The sequence below is a fragment of the Protomyctophum parallelum genome (assembly GCF_964188405.1).
Source record: "Protomyctophum parallelum genome assembly, chromosome: 23".
Lineage (NCBI taxonomy): Eukaryota > Metazoa > Chordata > Actinopteri > Myctophiformes > Myctophidae > Protomyctophum > Protomyctophum parallelum.
Genome location: NC_139715.1, coordinates 10244149 through 10260281, shown reverse-complemented (window position 1 = coordinate 10260281; position 16133 = coordinate 10244149). Strand labels below are relative to the sequence as shown.

At 47.5% G+C, this 16133-nt stretch overlaps 1 protein-coding gene across 1 annotated transcript in view; it reads left to right on the top strand.

Moving 5' to 3' along the window:
• zeb2b (zinc finger E-box binding homeobox 2b) overlaps nucleotides 1–16133 on the top strand; it is a 121353-nt gene that overhangs the window by 79783 nt on the left and 25437 nt on the right. The window contains exons 2-3 of the mRNA XM_083758357.1: nucleotides 1099–1380; nucleotides 14329–14397. Of these exons, the coding sequence (XP_083614483.1) occupies nucleotides 1099–1380; nucleotides 14329–14397 (351 nt within the window). The remainder of the gene's footprint in view (nucleotides 1–1098; nucleotides 1381–14328; nucleotides 14398–16133) is intronic.

Here is a 16133-nt window from a genome sequence, read left to right as displayed (position 1 = left end):
CAGGAAAATCATCTGGGAAGCGTGCAAAATGGAACCAAATGGACCCGCAAGGGTCCATTTGGTTCCATTTGTACGCTCCCAGAGTTGCAGTCCTCGGCGATCAAACCGTGAGAGTACAAGTCGACTAATTAAAGGTCAATGTTGGCTTAAAAAGGCCCACAGTCTGTCTCCTAAATTCACATTCACAGATGTCACAGCAGTGCCAAACGTAAATAGCATTCATATTTCAAAAGTTATTACAGATTTCACAACAATTGGGTTGGACTGATTAACTTAATATAGAGACGACTAATATGTACATGCATTGTTAATTATAGTCTGTTGTGGTTTAAACTTCTCATCTTCTCATAGACGTTAGTGAACCGCGAGAATGTCGTTGAAATGAACCGCTATTGACGAAGCATTCCACAACATTATCTTCTAGTGATCACACATCAAAAGCGTGTTAGAACATTTCCTCTCTCTCTCTCTCCCTCTCTGCCGTTTCACAGCACTGAATGTGGTCGAGATGAACCGCTGTATAGACCAAGCCTTTCACTGACGATCAGCTGTCTTGTTCTTTAGACTATATGCACACTGGCAGGCCAAATCAGATGTTTGGCCTTGTGCAGCAGAACGAAAAAAGATTCACATTGAATCACATTCCTTAACCTTGTTCAGACTGCGGTAAAACGAAACGGACTCTATAAAGCATGTGAAAGAGAGCGAGAAAACAGTCCGCTAGTGCTACCCTTAAAATGTACAAATCCCACTTTGCGACATATTGTGAGCTTGTAGATCTGCTCTATTTTTAAAAGATGTTACATGTTAATACATTTGAAAACTTGACATGGGACATTCTGCATAAAGAATACATTCTACTTTTGTACTTTTACAGTACATTTTGAATTCCGGACGTTTACGTTTTTCAGAGTACTTCTGGACAAGAAGTACTTCTGGATTAGAAGTACTTCTGGACTAGAAGTACTTCTGGACTAGAAGTACTTCTGGACAAGAAGTACCCTGTCCGCGGACTAAGTCGATTTGGGGGTCATTGACATGAGAACCCCTGTGAACCCCCTGGTCTGATCGTCCTCTCTCTCTCTCTCTCTTCTCCAGCGCTGAGCTATGAGAACGCGGTGGACTCGTGCTCGGAGAGCGAGCTGGACGAGGACAAGCTGCCGGTGTCGGAGGAGGAGGCTCTGCTCAACGGGGCGGGCTCGCCGGCCTGCAGCCTCGCCAACGGCGCCGACGGCTGCTGCGACGCGTCGCCGCTGCCCGACAGCCACCGCGGCGGCGCGCTCTCCTCCAAGGAGGACGAGGACGAGGAGATGAGGGACAGCGGCGTGGAGCACATCTGGCACGACAACGACATGCTGAGCGCCTCCGTCGACGGCACCGGTGAGACCGCCACGGCGCCTTTTTCTTAATATCGTATAGCTGGTTCTCAAACGTTTTCTTGTCGCGGACCACCGACACTTTGGTTTGGTGAATGAACTGCAGTGTCACGCGAAAGCATCGGATTTACAGTAGCAAACCCGGTACTTTTGCTCGTTTTGGAATTTGACACTTGAAAAGTAATTTTGGGACATAACAGAGACAATGTGTATTTGGCCACAGAGCCACAGAGCATCTAACACATTGTTGTGCCTGTTGTGTGTGTGTTGGGGGATAACATGGTAAAATGTGTTGTTGTTTAGGGGACCCCCTGGACTGAAGGACCCCTGAGGGGTTCCTGGACCTCACTTTCAAGATTAGGGTTTTTTACTGGGAACTGATTAGTCCAACTAGTCTAGTCTACTGTTGGTCAGCTTTCATCTCTTCTTATTATTCTCATTCTCCTTCTCTCTCTCTCTCTCTCTCGCGCGCGCAGCCGCACACACACACAACCAACCCCAAAAAGTGGAGGAATTGCATATTTTTCCATTATCAGTTCACATGTCTTCCTTTAAGATAGAAGATACATTATCTTCCGTGTTTACAGAATCTCAACATAAACCATCATTAGTGTCCTGGGCTGTCTTACCTCTCCTGACACCCCATAATGAGATGACTTGGTAAAGGCAAGGAGAGGTTATTTGTAGAGCACATTTCAAACAACAAGCCCACTTGAACCCCCAGCATACATATTCTGGAGCAGGGGTTAGGGGCAACGTTGATGACGAAGGGGGACACACATTAGCTCCACACTCACTCCGACACAGAAACCTATTTCAATGTCTTTTTTTTCCGTTCCTTTTTTCACGTCCAACATGATTGGAGTTTGTAGTTGCAATGGGTTTATATAGGAAGGGGGAATAATGTTAAAATATGTACATATTGAACCAAGCCAGGTGCACTGCACACAAAAGGCCTGAGTAGGCGTTGGTGCAAGTGAAATAACTCCTTTAACTCCGAGCGTGTGCAGAATGATGAAACCAACTGGACCCATAAGGGTCCAACGTTGCCCATGCAACCATAGGAGTCCATTTGGTTTCATATGCACATATACTTCAGTGTGACAAATGGATACATTGAACAATTGAGGATTTTAACCCATTCTGACCGGGCACCCATTTTGGTGTTAGCATCATGTTATGCTTTATCTATTGAAAAATAGCAGATCTACAAGCTCATATCGCGCCACCGAGTGGCGCGATACGAGCTTGTAGGTCTGCCATTTTTGAAAAATCGAAGAACGACTGACATTTTTAGAATCTGATCTCGGGTCAGAATGGGTTCATCAGACCAGTGTGTGTCCAGTGGAAAACCTCGTATGAATCTGATCTCAGGTCAGAATAGGTTAACTGTGGTCCTTGTCCAGACGCCAAACGCGAGCGACTCCATATCTCGCTCTCAAGGCGAAAGGACTTGGCGTCGGGGGGGGGGGGGGGGGGGGGACGTGTGATGGCCCAGTCACGGATGCTCACAAGATAAATACGTTTAATTAGCGCCACGGTGTAATCATTAAAGGAAGCCAGCCTTGCTGCAGAAGTCATTAACAATCTTAAATGAAAATTTTATTTTTATGATAGCCATTTACATGTATAATAAGAGTCAATGATTCTCGGCGAGGGGGGAAGCGGCTTCCTCTTTTGACGGGGAACGGAGTGCGGCGGGCGAGAGAGCCGCGGTGTGTAAGACAGAGGCATTTAAATGAAGCCCAGCCTCCCGTGCTATTCATTTTAGCTAATGAACTAGCGAGAGAGAGAGAGAGAGAGAGAGAGAGAGAGAGAGGGGAAAGGGAGTGAAAAGTAAGGGGGGTTGGGAGGGGATATTCAGACATCTAAAATTGCACATTTATTATGGGGGAGGGGAATGTAGGAGGAAAACTTGGTCTGAGAACTACTCTGGATTTGTTCTACTTGAGTCAAAGAACAGTACAGGATACCATGCACAGTGTAGGAACACTCGGCATGGCACAAGTCCTGCATCCAACATTTTAGTTGACTAAAGTATTGCTTTCAACACTGTACTTACTGTACCAAGCCGACTCATTGTGCAGAATGGTCCATTTCGCAATCATATGGATTGGATCATTGGAATGCACATTTGTAATTAGTAATGCATTAATGTGTTCATCACTTCAATGCTTGCAGCTGGTTTGAATGACTTCATGTATACCTACAGTATGATAATGTGTCATTGTTTATCACAGAATGCATGCTTTGTATTCATAATCAGTACAGGTTAAGCACACTATTTGGGATGCAGTGGAGTAAACGTGTATAGTAGAATAAGTATCTGAATGGAAATAGTGCAAAACCTCTAAAGATTAGAGGTGTGTGTGTGTGTGTGTGTGTGTGTGTGTGCGCGTGCACGTGCGTGCGAGCAAGCAAGTGCATATAGCAGGGCGTTGCTAAAAAAGAGCACAATCTCTCCTGAGTGAATAAGAGTTAAGAAGAATAGAAATCAAGTGACCAAACCAAAAAAGTACAGTAATTGAGTAGATGTACTTATAGTTATTACTCTGCTCCACCGTCTCGTTTGTACAGTCGAAGATCGTCTCGTATCGTCCTACGAAAGAGCGAGAGAGAGCAAAGGGGGAAAAAATCCTAAAAGGTTGGAGTAAATAAATCAAGATAAGGAATAAACAAGGTTGCACAGCGTAGCGTAATTGTTTATTTGATAAAGACCCGCGGAGCCGTAATGTCTGTAATTCAACTATGGTGCAATTCGCGGAGATAATGCACTTCTCATGTGATAAAGCGCGTGCCATATTTGGGAGAACGAGGCGAGTTCATTAGACTGTTTGGGGGGAGTCTCTTTCCCAATCTTGTGGGTGCCTGCGCGTGTGTGCTTGCGTGCGTGCGTGCGTGCGTGCGTGCGTGCGTGCGTGCGTGCGTGCGTGTGTGCGTGCGTGCGTGCGTGTGTGCGTACGTACCGCCCCCCTTTCTGCCTTTTGCTGGTGCCTTAGTGTCTGCACAGATACCTCAGCACATAACTTAGTTCTTAGATAAGGGAGACTTTTTCTTTCACTCCTAGCTTTTCCTCCTCTCTCCCTCTCTGTCATAGAATGCCACACACATACAGACACATACAGACGCACTGTCAGGACTCCTTTTCCACCAACATAACTTTGGTTCTAGTCTAGAACTGGTTCCATTCTAGATTCACGGAACGGGCAGACTTTATTTTCTTTTGTTCCAGTTCCGATCCCAACTTTTAGGGTTCTGAAACCGATTCATTTCCAGTGGAAAAACTCTGAACTGGTTCAATATTTGGTGGGAAAAGAGGAACTGAACAGAAAAGTGGCCTGCAGAGTTAAAGACCTGTAAGTGTCCATTTGGGCCGCTGGTGGTCCCCGGACCAGCCGTTGATTACCAGCGGTCTTTTGTAACACATGGGCTATATGCACACAGAATAACGCTTCCTTTGTACAGTAGTTATCACAAATGGACAAATGGAACCAAATGGACCTTTATGGGTCCATTATGGGTACACTCTCAGAGTTACACACTGGTACAGGGCCATTTTGGATCCCACTCAAGGACACTTTGAGACCCATCGGGGTATGCACTGAACTCAAGTCCGGTTCTCTAAAGACTAAGTGCAAAGTCCATGGAGCTGCCGGCTTATTTACTGTCCGACAGTTCCATGCTGCCTGCACTGTGCACAATGTAGCCTCCCCTTCAGTTCCATGCTGCACCGTGCACAATGTAGCCTCCCCTTCAGTTCCATGCTGCACCGTGCACAATGTAGCCTCCCCTTCAGTTCCATGCTGCACCGTGCACAATGTAGCCTCCCCTTCAGTTCCATGCTGCACCGTGCACAATGTAGCCTCCCCTTCAGTTCCATGCTGCACCGTGCACAATGTAGCCTCCCCTTCAGTTCCATGCTGCACCGTGCACAATGTAGCCTCCCCTTCAGTTCCATGCTGCACCGTGCACAATGTAGCCTCCCCTTCAGTTCCATGCTGCACCGTGCACAATGTAGCCTACCCTTCAGTTCCATGCTGTCTGCTGCACCGTGCACAATGTAGCCTACCCTTCAGTTCCATGCTGCCTGCTGCACCGTGCACAATGTAGCCTACCCTTCAGTTCCATGCTGTCTGCACCATGCACAATGTAGCCTACCCTTCAGTTCCATGCTGTCTGCACCGTGCACAATGTAGCCTACCCTTCAGTTCCATGCTGTCTGCTGCACCGTGCACAATGTAGCCTACCCTTCAGTTCCATGCTGTCTGCACTGTGCACAATGTAGCCTACCCTTCAGTTCCATGCTGTCTGCACTGTGCACAATGTAGCCTACCCTTCAGTTCCATGCTGTCTGCTGCACCGTGCACAATGTAGCCTACCCTTCAGTTCCATGCTGCCTGCTGCACCGTGCACAATGTAGCCTACCCTTCAGTTCCATGCTGTCTGCACTGTGCACAATGTAGCCTACCCTTCAGTTCCATGCTGCCTGCACTGTGCACAATGCAGCCTACCCTTCAGTTCCATGCTGTCTGCACCGTGCACAATGTAGCCTACCCTTCAGTTCCATGCTGTCTGCACTGTGCACAATGTAGCCTACCCTTCAGTTCCATGCTGCCTGCACTGTGCACAATGTAGCCTACCCTTCAGTTCCATGCTGCCTGCTGCACCGTGCACAATGTAGCCTACCCTTCAGTTCCATGCTGTCTGCACTGTGCACAATGTAGCCTACCCTTCAGTTCCATGCTGCCTGCACTGTGCACAATGCAGCCTACCCTTCAGTTCCATGCTGTCTGCACCGTGCACAATGTAGCCTACCCTTCAGTTCCATGCTGTCTGCACTGTGCACAATGTAGCCTACCCTTCAGTTCCATGCTGCCTGCTGCACCGTGCACAATGTAGCCTACCCTTCAGTTCCATGCTGTCTGCACTGTGCACAATGTAGCCTACCCTTCAGTTCCATGCTGCCTGCACCGTGCACAATGTAGCCTACCCTTCAGTTCCATGCTGTCTGCACTGTGCACAATGTAGCCTACCCTTCAGTTCCATGCTGCCTGCTGCACCGTGCACAATGTAGCCTACCCTTCAGTTCCATGCTGTCTGCACTGTGCACAATGTAGCCTACCCTTCAGTTCCATGCTGTCTGCACTGTGCACAATGTAGCCTACCCTTCAGTTCCATGCTGCCTGCACTGTGCACAATGTAGCCTACCCTTCAGTTGTATGCTGTCTGCACCGTGCACAATGTAGCCTACCCTTCAGTTCCATGCTGCCTGCTGCACCGTGCACAATGTAGCCTACCCTTCAGTTCCATGCTGCCTGCACCGTGCACAATGTAGCCTACCCTTCAGTTCCATGCTGCCTGCACTGTGCACAATGTAGCCTACCCTTCAGTTGTATGCTGTCTGCACCGTGCACAATGTAGCCTACCCTTCAGTTCCATGCTGCCTGCTGCACCGTGCACAATGTAGCCTACCCTTCAGTTCCATGCTGTCTGCACTGTGCACAATGTAGCCTACCCTTCAGTTCCATGCTGTCTGCACCGTGCACAATGTAGCCTCCCCTTCAGTTCCATGCTGTCTGCACTGTGCACAATGTAGCCTACCCTTCAGTTCCATGCTGCCTGCACTGTGCACAATGTAGCCTACCCTTCAGTTCCATGCTGTCTGCACTGTGCACAATGTAGCCTACCCTTCAGTTCCATGCTGCCTGCACTGTGCACAATGTAGCCTACCCTTCAGTTCCATGCTGTCTGCACTGTGCACAATGTAGCCTACCCTTCAGTTCCATGCTGCCTGCTGCACCGTGCACAATGTAGCCTACCCTTCAGTTCCATGCTGTCTGCACTGTGCACAATGTAGCCTACCCTTCAGTTCCATGCTGTCTGCACCGTGCACAATGTAGCCTCCCCTTCAGTTCCATGCTGTCTGCACTGTGCACAATGTAGCCTACCCTTCAGTTCCATGCTGCCTGCACTGTGCACAATGTAGCCTACCCTTCAGTTCCATGCTGTCTGCACTGTGCACAATGTAGCCTACCCTTCAGTTCCATGCTGCCTGCACTGTGCACAATGTAGCCTACCCTTCAGTTCCATGCTGCCTGCTGCACCGTGCACAATGTAGCCTACCCTTCAGTTCCATGCTGCCTGCACTGTGCACAATGTAGCCTACCCTTCAGTTCCATGCTGTCTGCACTGTGCACAATGTAGCCTACCCTTCAGTTCCATGCTGTCTGCACTGTGCACAATGTAGCCTACCCTTCAGTTCCATGCTGCCTGCTGCACCGTGCACAATGTAGCCTACCCTTCAGTTCCATGCTGTCTGCACTGTGCACAATGTAGCCTACCCTTCAGTTCCATGCTGTCTGCACCGTGCACAATGTAGCCTACCCTTCAGTTCCATGCTGCCTGCTGCACCGTGCACAATGTATCCTACCCTTCAGTTCCATGCTGTCTGCACTGTGCACAATGTAGCCTACCCTTCAGTTCCATGCTGTCTGCACTGTGCACAATGTAGCCTACCCTTCAGTTCCATGCTGCCTGCACCGTGCACAATGTAGCCTACCCTTCAGTTCCATGCTGCCTGCACCGTGCACAATGTAGCCTACCCTTCAGTTCCATGCTTCCTGCTGCACCGTGCACAATGCAGCCTACCCTTCAGTTCCATGCTGCCTGCTGCACTGTGCACAATGTAGCCTACCCTTCAGTTCCATGCTTCCTGCTGCACCGTGCACAATGCAGCCTACCCTTCAGTTCCATGCTTCCTGCTGCACTGTGCACAATGTAGCCTACCCTTCAGTTCCATGCTTTCTGCTGCACCGTGCACAATGTAGCCTACCCTTCAGTTCCATGCTGTCTGCTGCACCGTGCACAATGTAGCCTACCCTTCAGTTCCATGCTTCCTGCTGCACCGTGCACAATGTAGCCTACCCTTCAGTTCCATGCTTTCTGCTGCACCGTGCACAATGCAGCCTACCCTTCAGTTCCATGCTTCCTGCTGCACCGTGCACAATCTCACTCTCATCCAATCCCACTCAAAAGGAATTAAATGTCCCACCGGAAACAAAAACTAAGCAGAACGTTCAAGAAGCAATCAAGTGGAATCAAAAAGGCAGAGAAATGATGGTCTGGAAGGTGTGTGCCGTTTTTAAATCCATGACACACTGCAGTTGAAACAGTGCCACGATTCTGTCTCTCTCTCTCTCTCTCTCTCTCTAGTAGGTGTGGTGTTTAGTGTGTGCTGGTTGGTTGTGTCCTTGACATTCCTGCATCCTGCACGTCGGTGGAGGAACGTGTGACATCATCACCGTTATCCTCCTGACAGCACAGATTCCAATAAATCTCCCCCTGTCTGTCTGTCTGTCTGTCTGTCTGTCTGTCTGTCTGTCTGTCTGTCTGTCTGTCTGTCTGTCTGTCTGTCTGTCTGTCTGTCTGTCTGTCTGTCTGTCTGTCTGTCTGTCTGTCTGTCTGTCTGTCTGTCTGTCTGTCTGTCTGTCTCCTCGTGTGTCCTTCTCCCTCTCTCTCTCTCTCTCTCTCTCTCCCTCCCTCCCTCTCTCTCTCTATCTCTCTCTCCCTCTCTCTCTCTCTCTCTCTCTCCCTCCCTCCCTCTCTCTCTCTCTCTATCTCTCCCTCCCTCCCTCTCTCTCTCTCTCTATCTCTCTCTCTCTCCCTCCCTCTCTCTCTCTCTCTATCTCTCTCTCCCTCCCTCTCTCTCTCTCTCTCTCTCTCTCTCTCTCTCTCTCTCTGGGTGGGTCGGAATAGCCGTGGGTCGGAATAGCAGGTTCTAGAAAGCTCCCAGAATAGGCACGTCATGCAGGGTTCTTGTGGTTACTCAGAGGACATGGAGAAAGAAGGTAACCCACATTTTCGACCGCACCTCTCATTCTAAGAGCGACCTCTCGTAAAATGAAAGAAAGCAAAACATAAAACGTAAAGCTAACAAGTGGGAGTGTTTTGAGACCAAGCAATGGTGGACGGAGTAATGTCAGCATGTTGCTCTATGTCTCCTCCAGTCCTCACACCCCTGACTGACTGATTTACACACACATAACCTAACACAACACATGTTGGATGTAAAGACAGTAAATACATAACTCAAAGGGTTTGGATGAAAACCTTTGACCTTAAGTTCTTTCTTGGGACTCAAAGGAGACTCTTTGAGACTCCGCCAGTCATCAAATTATATTGGCTTAAGAAAGATTGCCGTGGCCATTCCATTGCCAAGACTCCATGGCGCGAGTAAACGCTAAAAAATTAATAATTTTGGAGGTGAACTATCACTTAAAAATGACCAATACTCTTGTGCTTTTACTCAAATGAATGTTGAATGCCGGACTCTCTACATTAAAGGACCACTTACCACTTTTCAACCTATCTTCATATCACAGGTCCTCACTAATAATCATACTCAGTCTGTGTCTCATATAGGAGGGGTGTGGGCAGTTCAGAAACAAAGTGTGCCATTTTATCATGGACATTAGTGAGGACCAATTATATGAAGATAGGTTGAAAAGTGGTGAAGTGGTCCTTTAACCCATTCTGACCGGGCACCCATTTTGGTGTTGGCATCATGTTGTGCTTTAGCTATTGAAAAATAGCAGACCTACAAGCTCATATCGCGCCACCGAGTGGCGCGATACGAGCTTGTAGGTCTGCTATTTTTTTTTAAATCAAAGAACGACTGACATTTTTTAGAATCTGATCTCAGGTCAGAATGGGTTCATCAGACCAGTGTGTGTCCGGCGGAAACCTCGTATGAATCTGATCTCAGGTCAGAATGGCTTAAGTAAAACTGGAGTACTTTTCCCACCACTGGGTGACATGTTGTTAGTCCATATACTACCTTGTACTTGGACGGTGTCTCTGTGACCGCAGACACACGGGAGGGATCCAAGGTAAACACTGTATGAGTGTGAGGATAAGAAACAACGCGCACACACACACACACACACACACACACACACACACACACACACACACCTTCCCTCCTCCCTCTTGAACCAGACAGAAAGTATGCAGGCAAAATGTGATTACCCCAAAACAAACACTGCAGCCCAGAGGACGAGAGAGTGGGGGGGAGAGAGAGAGAGAGAGAGATCTGATACTTGTGGGTTTATATGTTTTATCTGACGATCAGTGAACAAAGTTTTTTTTTTGTTTTTGTTTATTTATTTATTTTTCTCCTTCCTAGCTTATGGTTTATTTTTCTCTGACTCCGCCTGTGGTCTTTAAGTCATTTGGCAGAGATGCAAACTTATTTTAACACACGCATGCACACACGCACGTACGTACGCACACACGCACCCGCACACACACACACACACACACACACACACACACACACACACACACACACACACACAAACACACACACACACACACACACACACACACACAAGAGCAAGAACACACGCACATATTCACACATGCACACACACACACGGAGGAACGGGAGGAAAGCTAAACCACAAAAGAAGGCGAGGAGAAACATTTCCCTGCTCATTCTAAACGAGTGTGTCCTTTTACAGGCAGAGCTTCTTTCATTCTAAACGAGTGTGTCCATTTTACAGGCAGAGCTTCTTCCATTCTAAACGAGTGTGTCCATTTTACAGGCAGAGCTTCTTCCATTCTAAACAAGTGTGTCCATTTTACAGGCAGAGCTTCTTTCATTCTAAACGAGTGTGTCCATTTTACAGGCAGAGCTTCTTTCATTCTAAACGAGTGTGTCCATTTTACAGGCAGAGCTTCTTTCATTCTAAACAAGTGTGTCCATTTTACAGGCAGAGCTTCTTTCATTCTAAACGAGTGTGTCCATTTTACAGGCAGAGCTTCTTTCATTCTAAACGAGTGTGTCCATTACAGGCAGAGCTTCTTTCATTCTAAACGAATGTGTCCATTACAGGCAGAGCTTCTTTCGACGCTGGCGTTTATCTGTCAGACGCAGCAGGAGAATCTTTAACCTTCAGAGCTCAAAGTCAAAGTCATACGATTTGTCACACACGTTACCGCAGTGAAATTTGTTCTCCGCATTTGACCCATCTCTTGGAGCGGTGAGCCGCAGCCAAGGAGCGGTGAGCTGCAGCCGTGCCGCGCTCGGGAATCATTTGATTAGTACAGTAGATTTGACCCCCCAATCCAACCCATTTGATGCCGAGTGCCAAGCAGGGAGGCACTGGGTCCCATTTTTACAGTCTTTGGTATGACCCGACCGGGGATCGAACCCCGACCTCCCAGTTTCAGGGCAGACACTCTAACCACTGTCGTCCAATCCATGGTTAAAGTATACTTGAACCCCATATGGTTGAGTGGAGTCCCTCAGTTTATTACATGTTCTGCGGGGAGTGGTGTGGTGTAAAGCTCAGGAAAACTCCAACGTGCTTAACCATTTTCAACCTGCATGGTCTCCCTATTTTGAGCATGCTTGCTACAGTATATTGAAGAAAAAAAACGTAGAGCTATATACAAGCTCGCAAAAGTATCTTTTGATGGCAATTCGTTTGTACTATTACCAAGGACAAGCCTATATTTACACCGCAGTATTGCTGCTTTTACTTGACGTAAAATATCAGAGTACTCGTGTTACAGTTCCATAAGGCCTTTCTACTCTGATGAACAATCCCAGTCGCTGTTTGAACGTAGACGCACACGCAGTAACAATAAACTCTTCATGACCTACCTCATCAAAACACACGAACACAAGAGCAAACACGCACATGCACACACACCCACACCCACACACACACACACACACACACACACGTTTGTGTCTGCTGCCACTCGCGCCCCTCTTCCTCATTCTCGGAATCTACCTTGATTGAATTCTTGTACAGACAGGCAGGAAGGAGGTACCAGGGACTCCTTTAAGTTAATTGTGGAGACGCCGTGTCCTCCCGCCGACCGACCGGCCCCTCCTCTGAGAATTCCACCCCAATGTCAACCCGCTCTGTTTACGAGCCGTCAGTCACACGCACGTTTTTATTTACTGTCCGCTCACCTGTGCCAGGAGGGGGGCGGCGTGCACGTCCGTCCGTCCATCCGTCCCTCCATCCGTCAGCCCGTCCGTCCCTCCCTCCCTCCATGGCACACTGCTGCGAGCCATTATCCTGATTAGCACCTCGAGAACCTCGCCCCGAAACTCTTTAGCGAGTAACCAAATGAACCCGTACGGGTCTATTTGGTTACATTTGTACGCTCTATGTGATGCAAATGCATTAAGATATGGGGGTTGTGCGTGGCTCTGTGGATTAAGCAAGGCATTAATGACGGCTGGGTTTAGTTTAGAGGGTTCAATTCCCTGCTGGTTTTCTGGTCCAGTCTACAAAATGAGTGATTTGCTGCTTTGCTCGACTCTAAACCGGTGGTTCTCAATTTGGGGACCCCCAAGGGGTCCTTGAGGGGTCCCGTTTCTATGCCTATGACTGGCTGGCTGACTGACTGACCCCACAGATGAAAATCATATGAAATGGGGGGTCCGTGGCCATGAATGTTTGCACGCAGGTTGCTATATGCTTTCAAACACATAACATTAATATAACGCGGTAAGTCGCGATGTGGCTCGCATCGGTAAAGCAAGCCCGTTAACAATAGACGTGTGTGTGTGTGTGTGTGTGGCATGAAGTCACATTCCTTTGTATAAAGACATCGGAAACATAACGACACACACGAGAGAAGAAACGGCCGTGAAGTAGCGTAGCTTGTGTGTGTGTGTGTGTGTGTGTGAGTCCCAGCGAGCCGGTAATGACTCGGGTGTGTGCGCTGTGCGCCGGGCGGGGGTCCTGTTATTGCTCAGGTGGGAGGCCGCCGCGTCTCATATTTAATCTCCGTTTGGGGGACGGGGGGGACGGGGGGGGACGGGCGGACGGCGTCTCTCTCGTGTCTCCTTTAGTGGCGTGGCGCTCGGCTCGGCGTGTTGTCGCCGGTTAAAGGTAAACACGCCGCTGTCTGCTGCACACCATAGCATTCATTAAGAGTGATGTTGCGGACACGCGTCGCGCTGCGCTGCGCCGCTGGGACGTTATTGGTACACCTCTCTCTCTCTCTCTCTGCTTCTAAAGCACCGACTACAACACAACATGGGGTTGAAAAAACAGGGAGCTGATGAATTGAAACTCAAACAAGGTGCTCTGTTGTACACGGGGGACGAAGTCGACCAACGGAAACAAAGAAAGAAAAAAAGTCCAAAGCAAACCAAGGCATTAAAGGAGAATTCCATACTAAAAGGCTTTCTTACCTTTCTTTGTCGTTGTTACATCCCCATCAAAGAGGTCCAGGTGTTATTTTGTGCAAAAGCTCCTTATTGGCTATTTCCCCTACCATAAGCCCTAAATGAATTGCATTGAATTGAATGGGATGTATGGGGTGTTGTGCTAATTCGCTTATTTCCATCGCTCAAAATTATAATTTCTTTGTATGTATCCTCTCTTCATAATGTAAATAATAACCCAAGCGGCACACTTTACTACTTATTTTGATGGAAATAAGCGAATTAGCACAACACCCCATACATCCCATTCAATTCAATGCAATTCATTTAGGGCTTATGGTAGGGGAAATAGCCAATAAGGAGCTTTTGCACAAAATAACACCTGGACCTCTTTGATGGGGATGTAACAACTACAAAGAAAGGTAAGAAAGCCTTTTAGTATGGAATTCTCCTTTAAGGCACGTCTTACTAGAATAAGAAAGTCTTAATATTGTACTGGCAAGATGTTTAATGCAAAAACATTTTCCTATTTTATTTACCCAGGGTAGTGGCTAAGCACAAGTGCTCATTTACAGCAAAATCCGGTGTTGGGGGTGAGTGGCGGCCATTCACTTCCACACCCAGATGAATTCCTGCCGGTTCGGGGAATCGAACCGGCAACCTTCCGGCAACAAGGGCGCTCCTCTAACCTTTTACGTGACTTTTGTGCTGTCCTTTCACACGTGACGTATATAATAATGTTTTATTATCTTGCAGATGAAATGAAAGATGATTTTGACGTCCTGGGGCCTGACTCCGGCCTACAATCAGTCGGGAATGGTACAGGTGAGTTCATTTTTTTAAGTCAGTACTGTTACGTAGTTCACGTACAGTGAACTATCGAGTTATGAAATGAAAATGGTTGAGAATCACTGCTAGAGCCGTAAAAAAATCTTCTCTTATGGGGGTCCACGGGATAATGAGTATCATTTTGGGGGTCCTTGACATGAAAAGGTTTGGGAACCACTGCTGTACAGTATGTGTGTTGTCTGATGAGGACCAGATGTGTCAGTATTTTATCAGCGCTGATTACGGAACTCGGCTAAAGTCTCGTTCCTGCAGCGACGCTGCAGTGCCAATAATCACGGTAAAGCACACCCTCTCATGTAAATATTGCTTAAGTCGAGTCCAATGATTTTTTTGGGTTCCTGATTACCTACTAGTCTAGAGTAGATCTTTATGTCGCTACTTTATTCTTCGTGACAGTGTGTGTCTCGACTGTCTCGTAAAGTGTGTGAATCTCCTGCCGTAACCAAGCTCTTCCCGTCGTGTACAATTATTAAGACCACGGGACTGATTCCCAGCCAGACGCCCCCTCCCCCACACTCTCCTCCATAATATCCTCCCAACCAATGATATGTTGGTCCCGACCAATGAATAACCCCCCCCCCCCTCCCATATCCCCCCACCCACCCCACAAACACACAGACGCACAATGGCAGCTTCAACTCAAAATTCCAATTTCGACTTGGATTACCGTGAGCTCCTACACTGCGTACGTGCACATGTGTACGTGCGTGCGAGTGCAGGCCAGTGATGTGGGTTTTTTCTGCGTTCCTTCGCGCACACTTATGTATATTCTCTATTATGTGAGCACATGTGTCAGTGATTGCATACATGCGTGTGCGTGTGCGTGTGTGTGTGTGTGTGTGTGTGTGTGTGTGAGTACTAGCCAAAAAAACTTCCCCATAGGGCCATATAAGCATAGTAGGCCTACAATTTGACACACAGTGAGGACCATTTTCATGAGAAATGGTTGTTTTATGGCCAGAAAATATGTTTAGAGTTAGGTTTATTATACAAATAAGAAAGAGATTGAGGTTATGGTCAGGATCAGGCATGTAAAGGTGAAGTCCAGTTTGCTGGAGTTATGCATGGTTCAGTTGCGTGCCTGGACCGGTGTACCAAAGCTACAAGTTCTGCGACACATTGTGAACCTGTAGAACATCTACGTACATCTGTCGGTTTAGAATTAAATAATAGCTGAAACTATATGTACCTAAAAATGTTGATGTCCTCACAAGATCAGAAGTACAGAAATACTGCACTCGCGCACGCCCGCCCGCACACATGCACGCACACACGCACAGAATGTGAGGCGGGCAACTGTCTTCCGTTGTGGTGGGTTTTGGTGCAGTGATTTTTTTTTTTTTTTTTTCTTGAACGTTTTGTTGCTACAAAAGCAAAGCCTAGCATCAGATCACATGTGATTCCATTTAGAAACACCATGCAGTTGTACTCAAGCATGGGCATCAGCATTCATACTTAACTTAAGGACTAAAAGTACTCTTTTGGGAAGGGGGGGGGGGGTATGTGTCGCAACAATGCATCGAAAATAGCAGATCTAAAGGCTTGCGATGTGAAAGAATAATTGGGCTTACATGGTTATTGCATTCTACATACTAAATCTACAAAGTAACTTCTTTAAAGTATTCAAATAATTGTCGTGGAGAAAAAATAAACTTTGTATTGAAAATATGTGAATAAAGTAAAGTAAAAGTACCCTAATATTGTTCTTAACC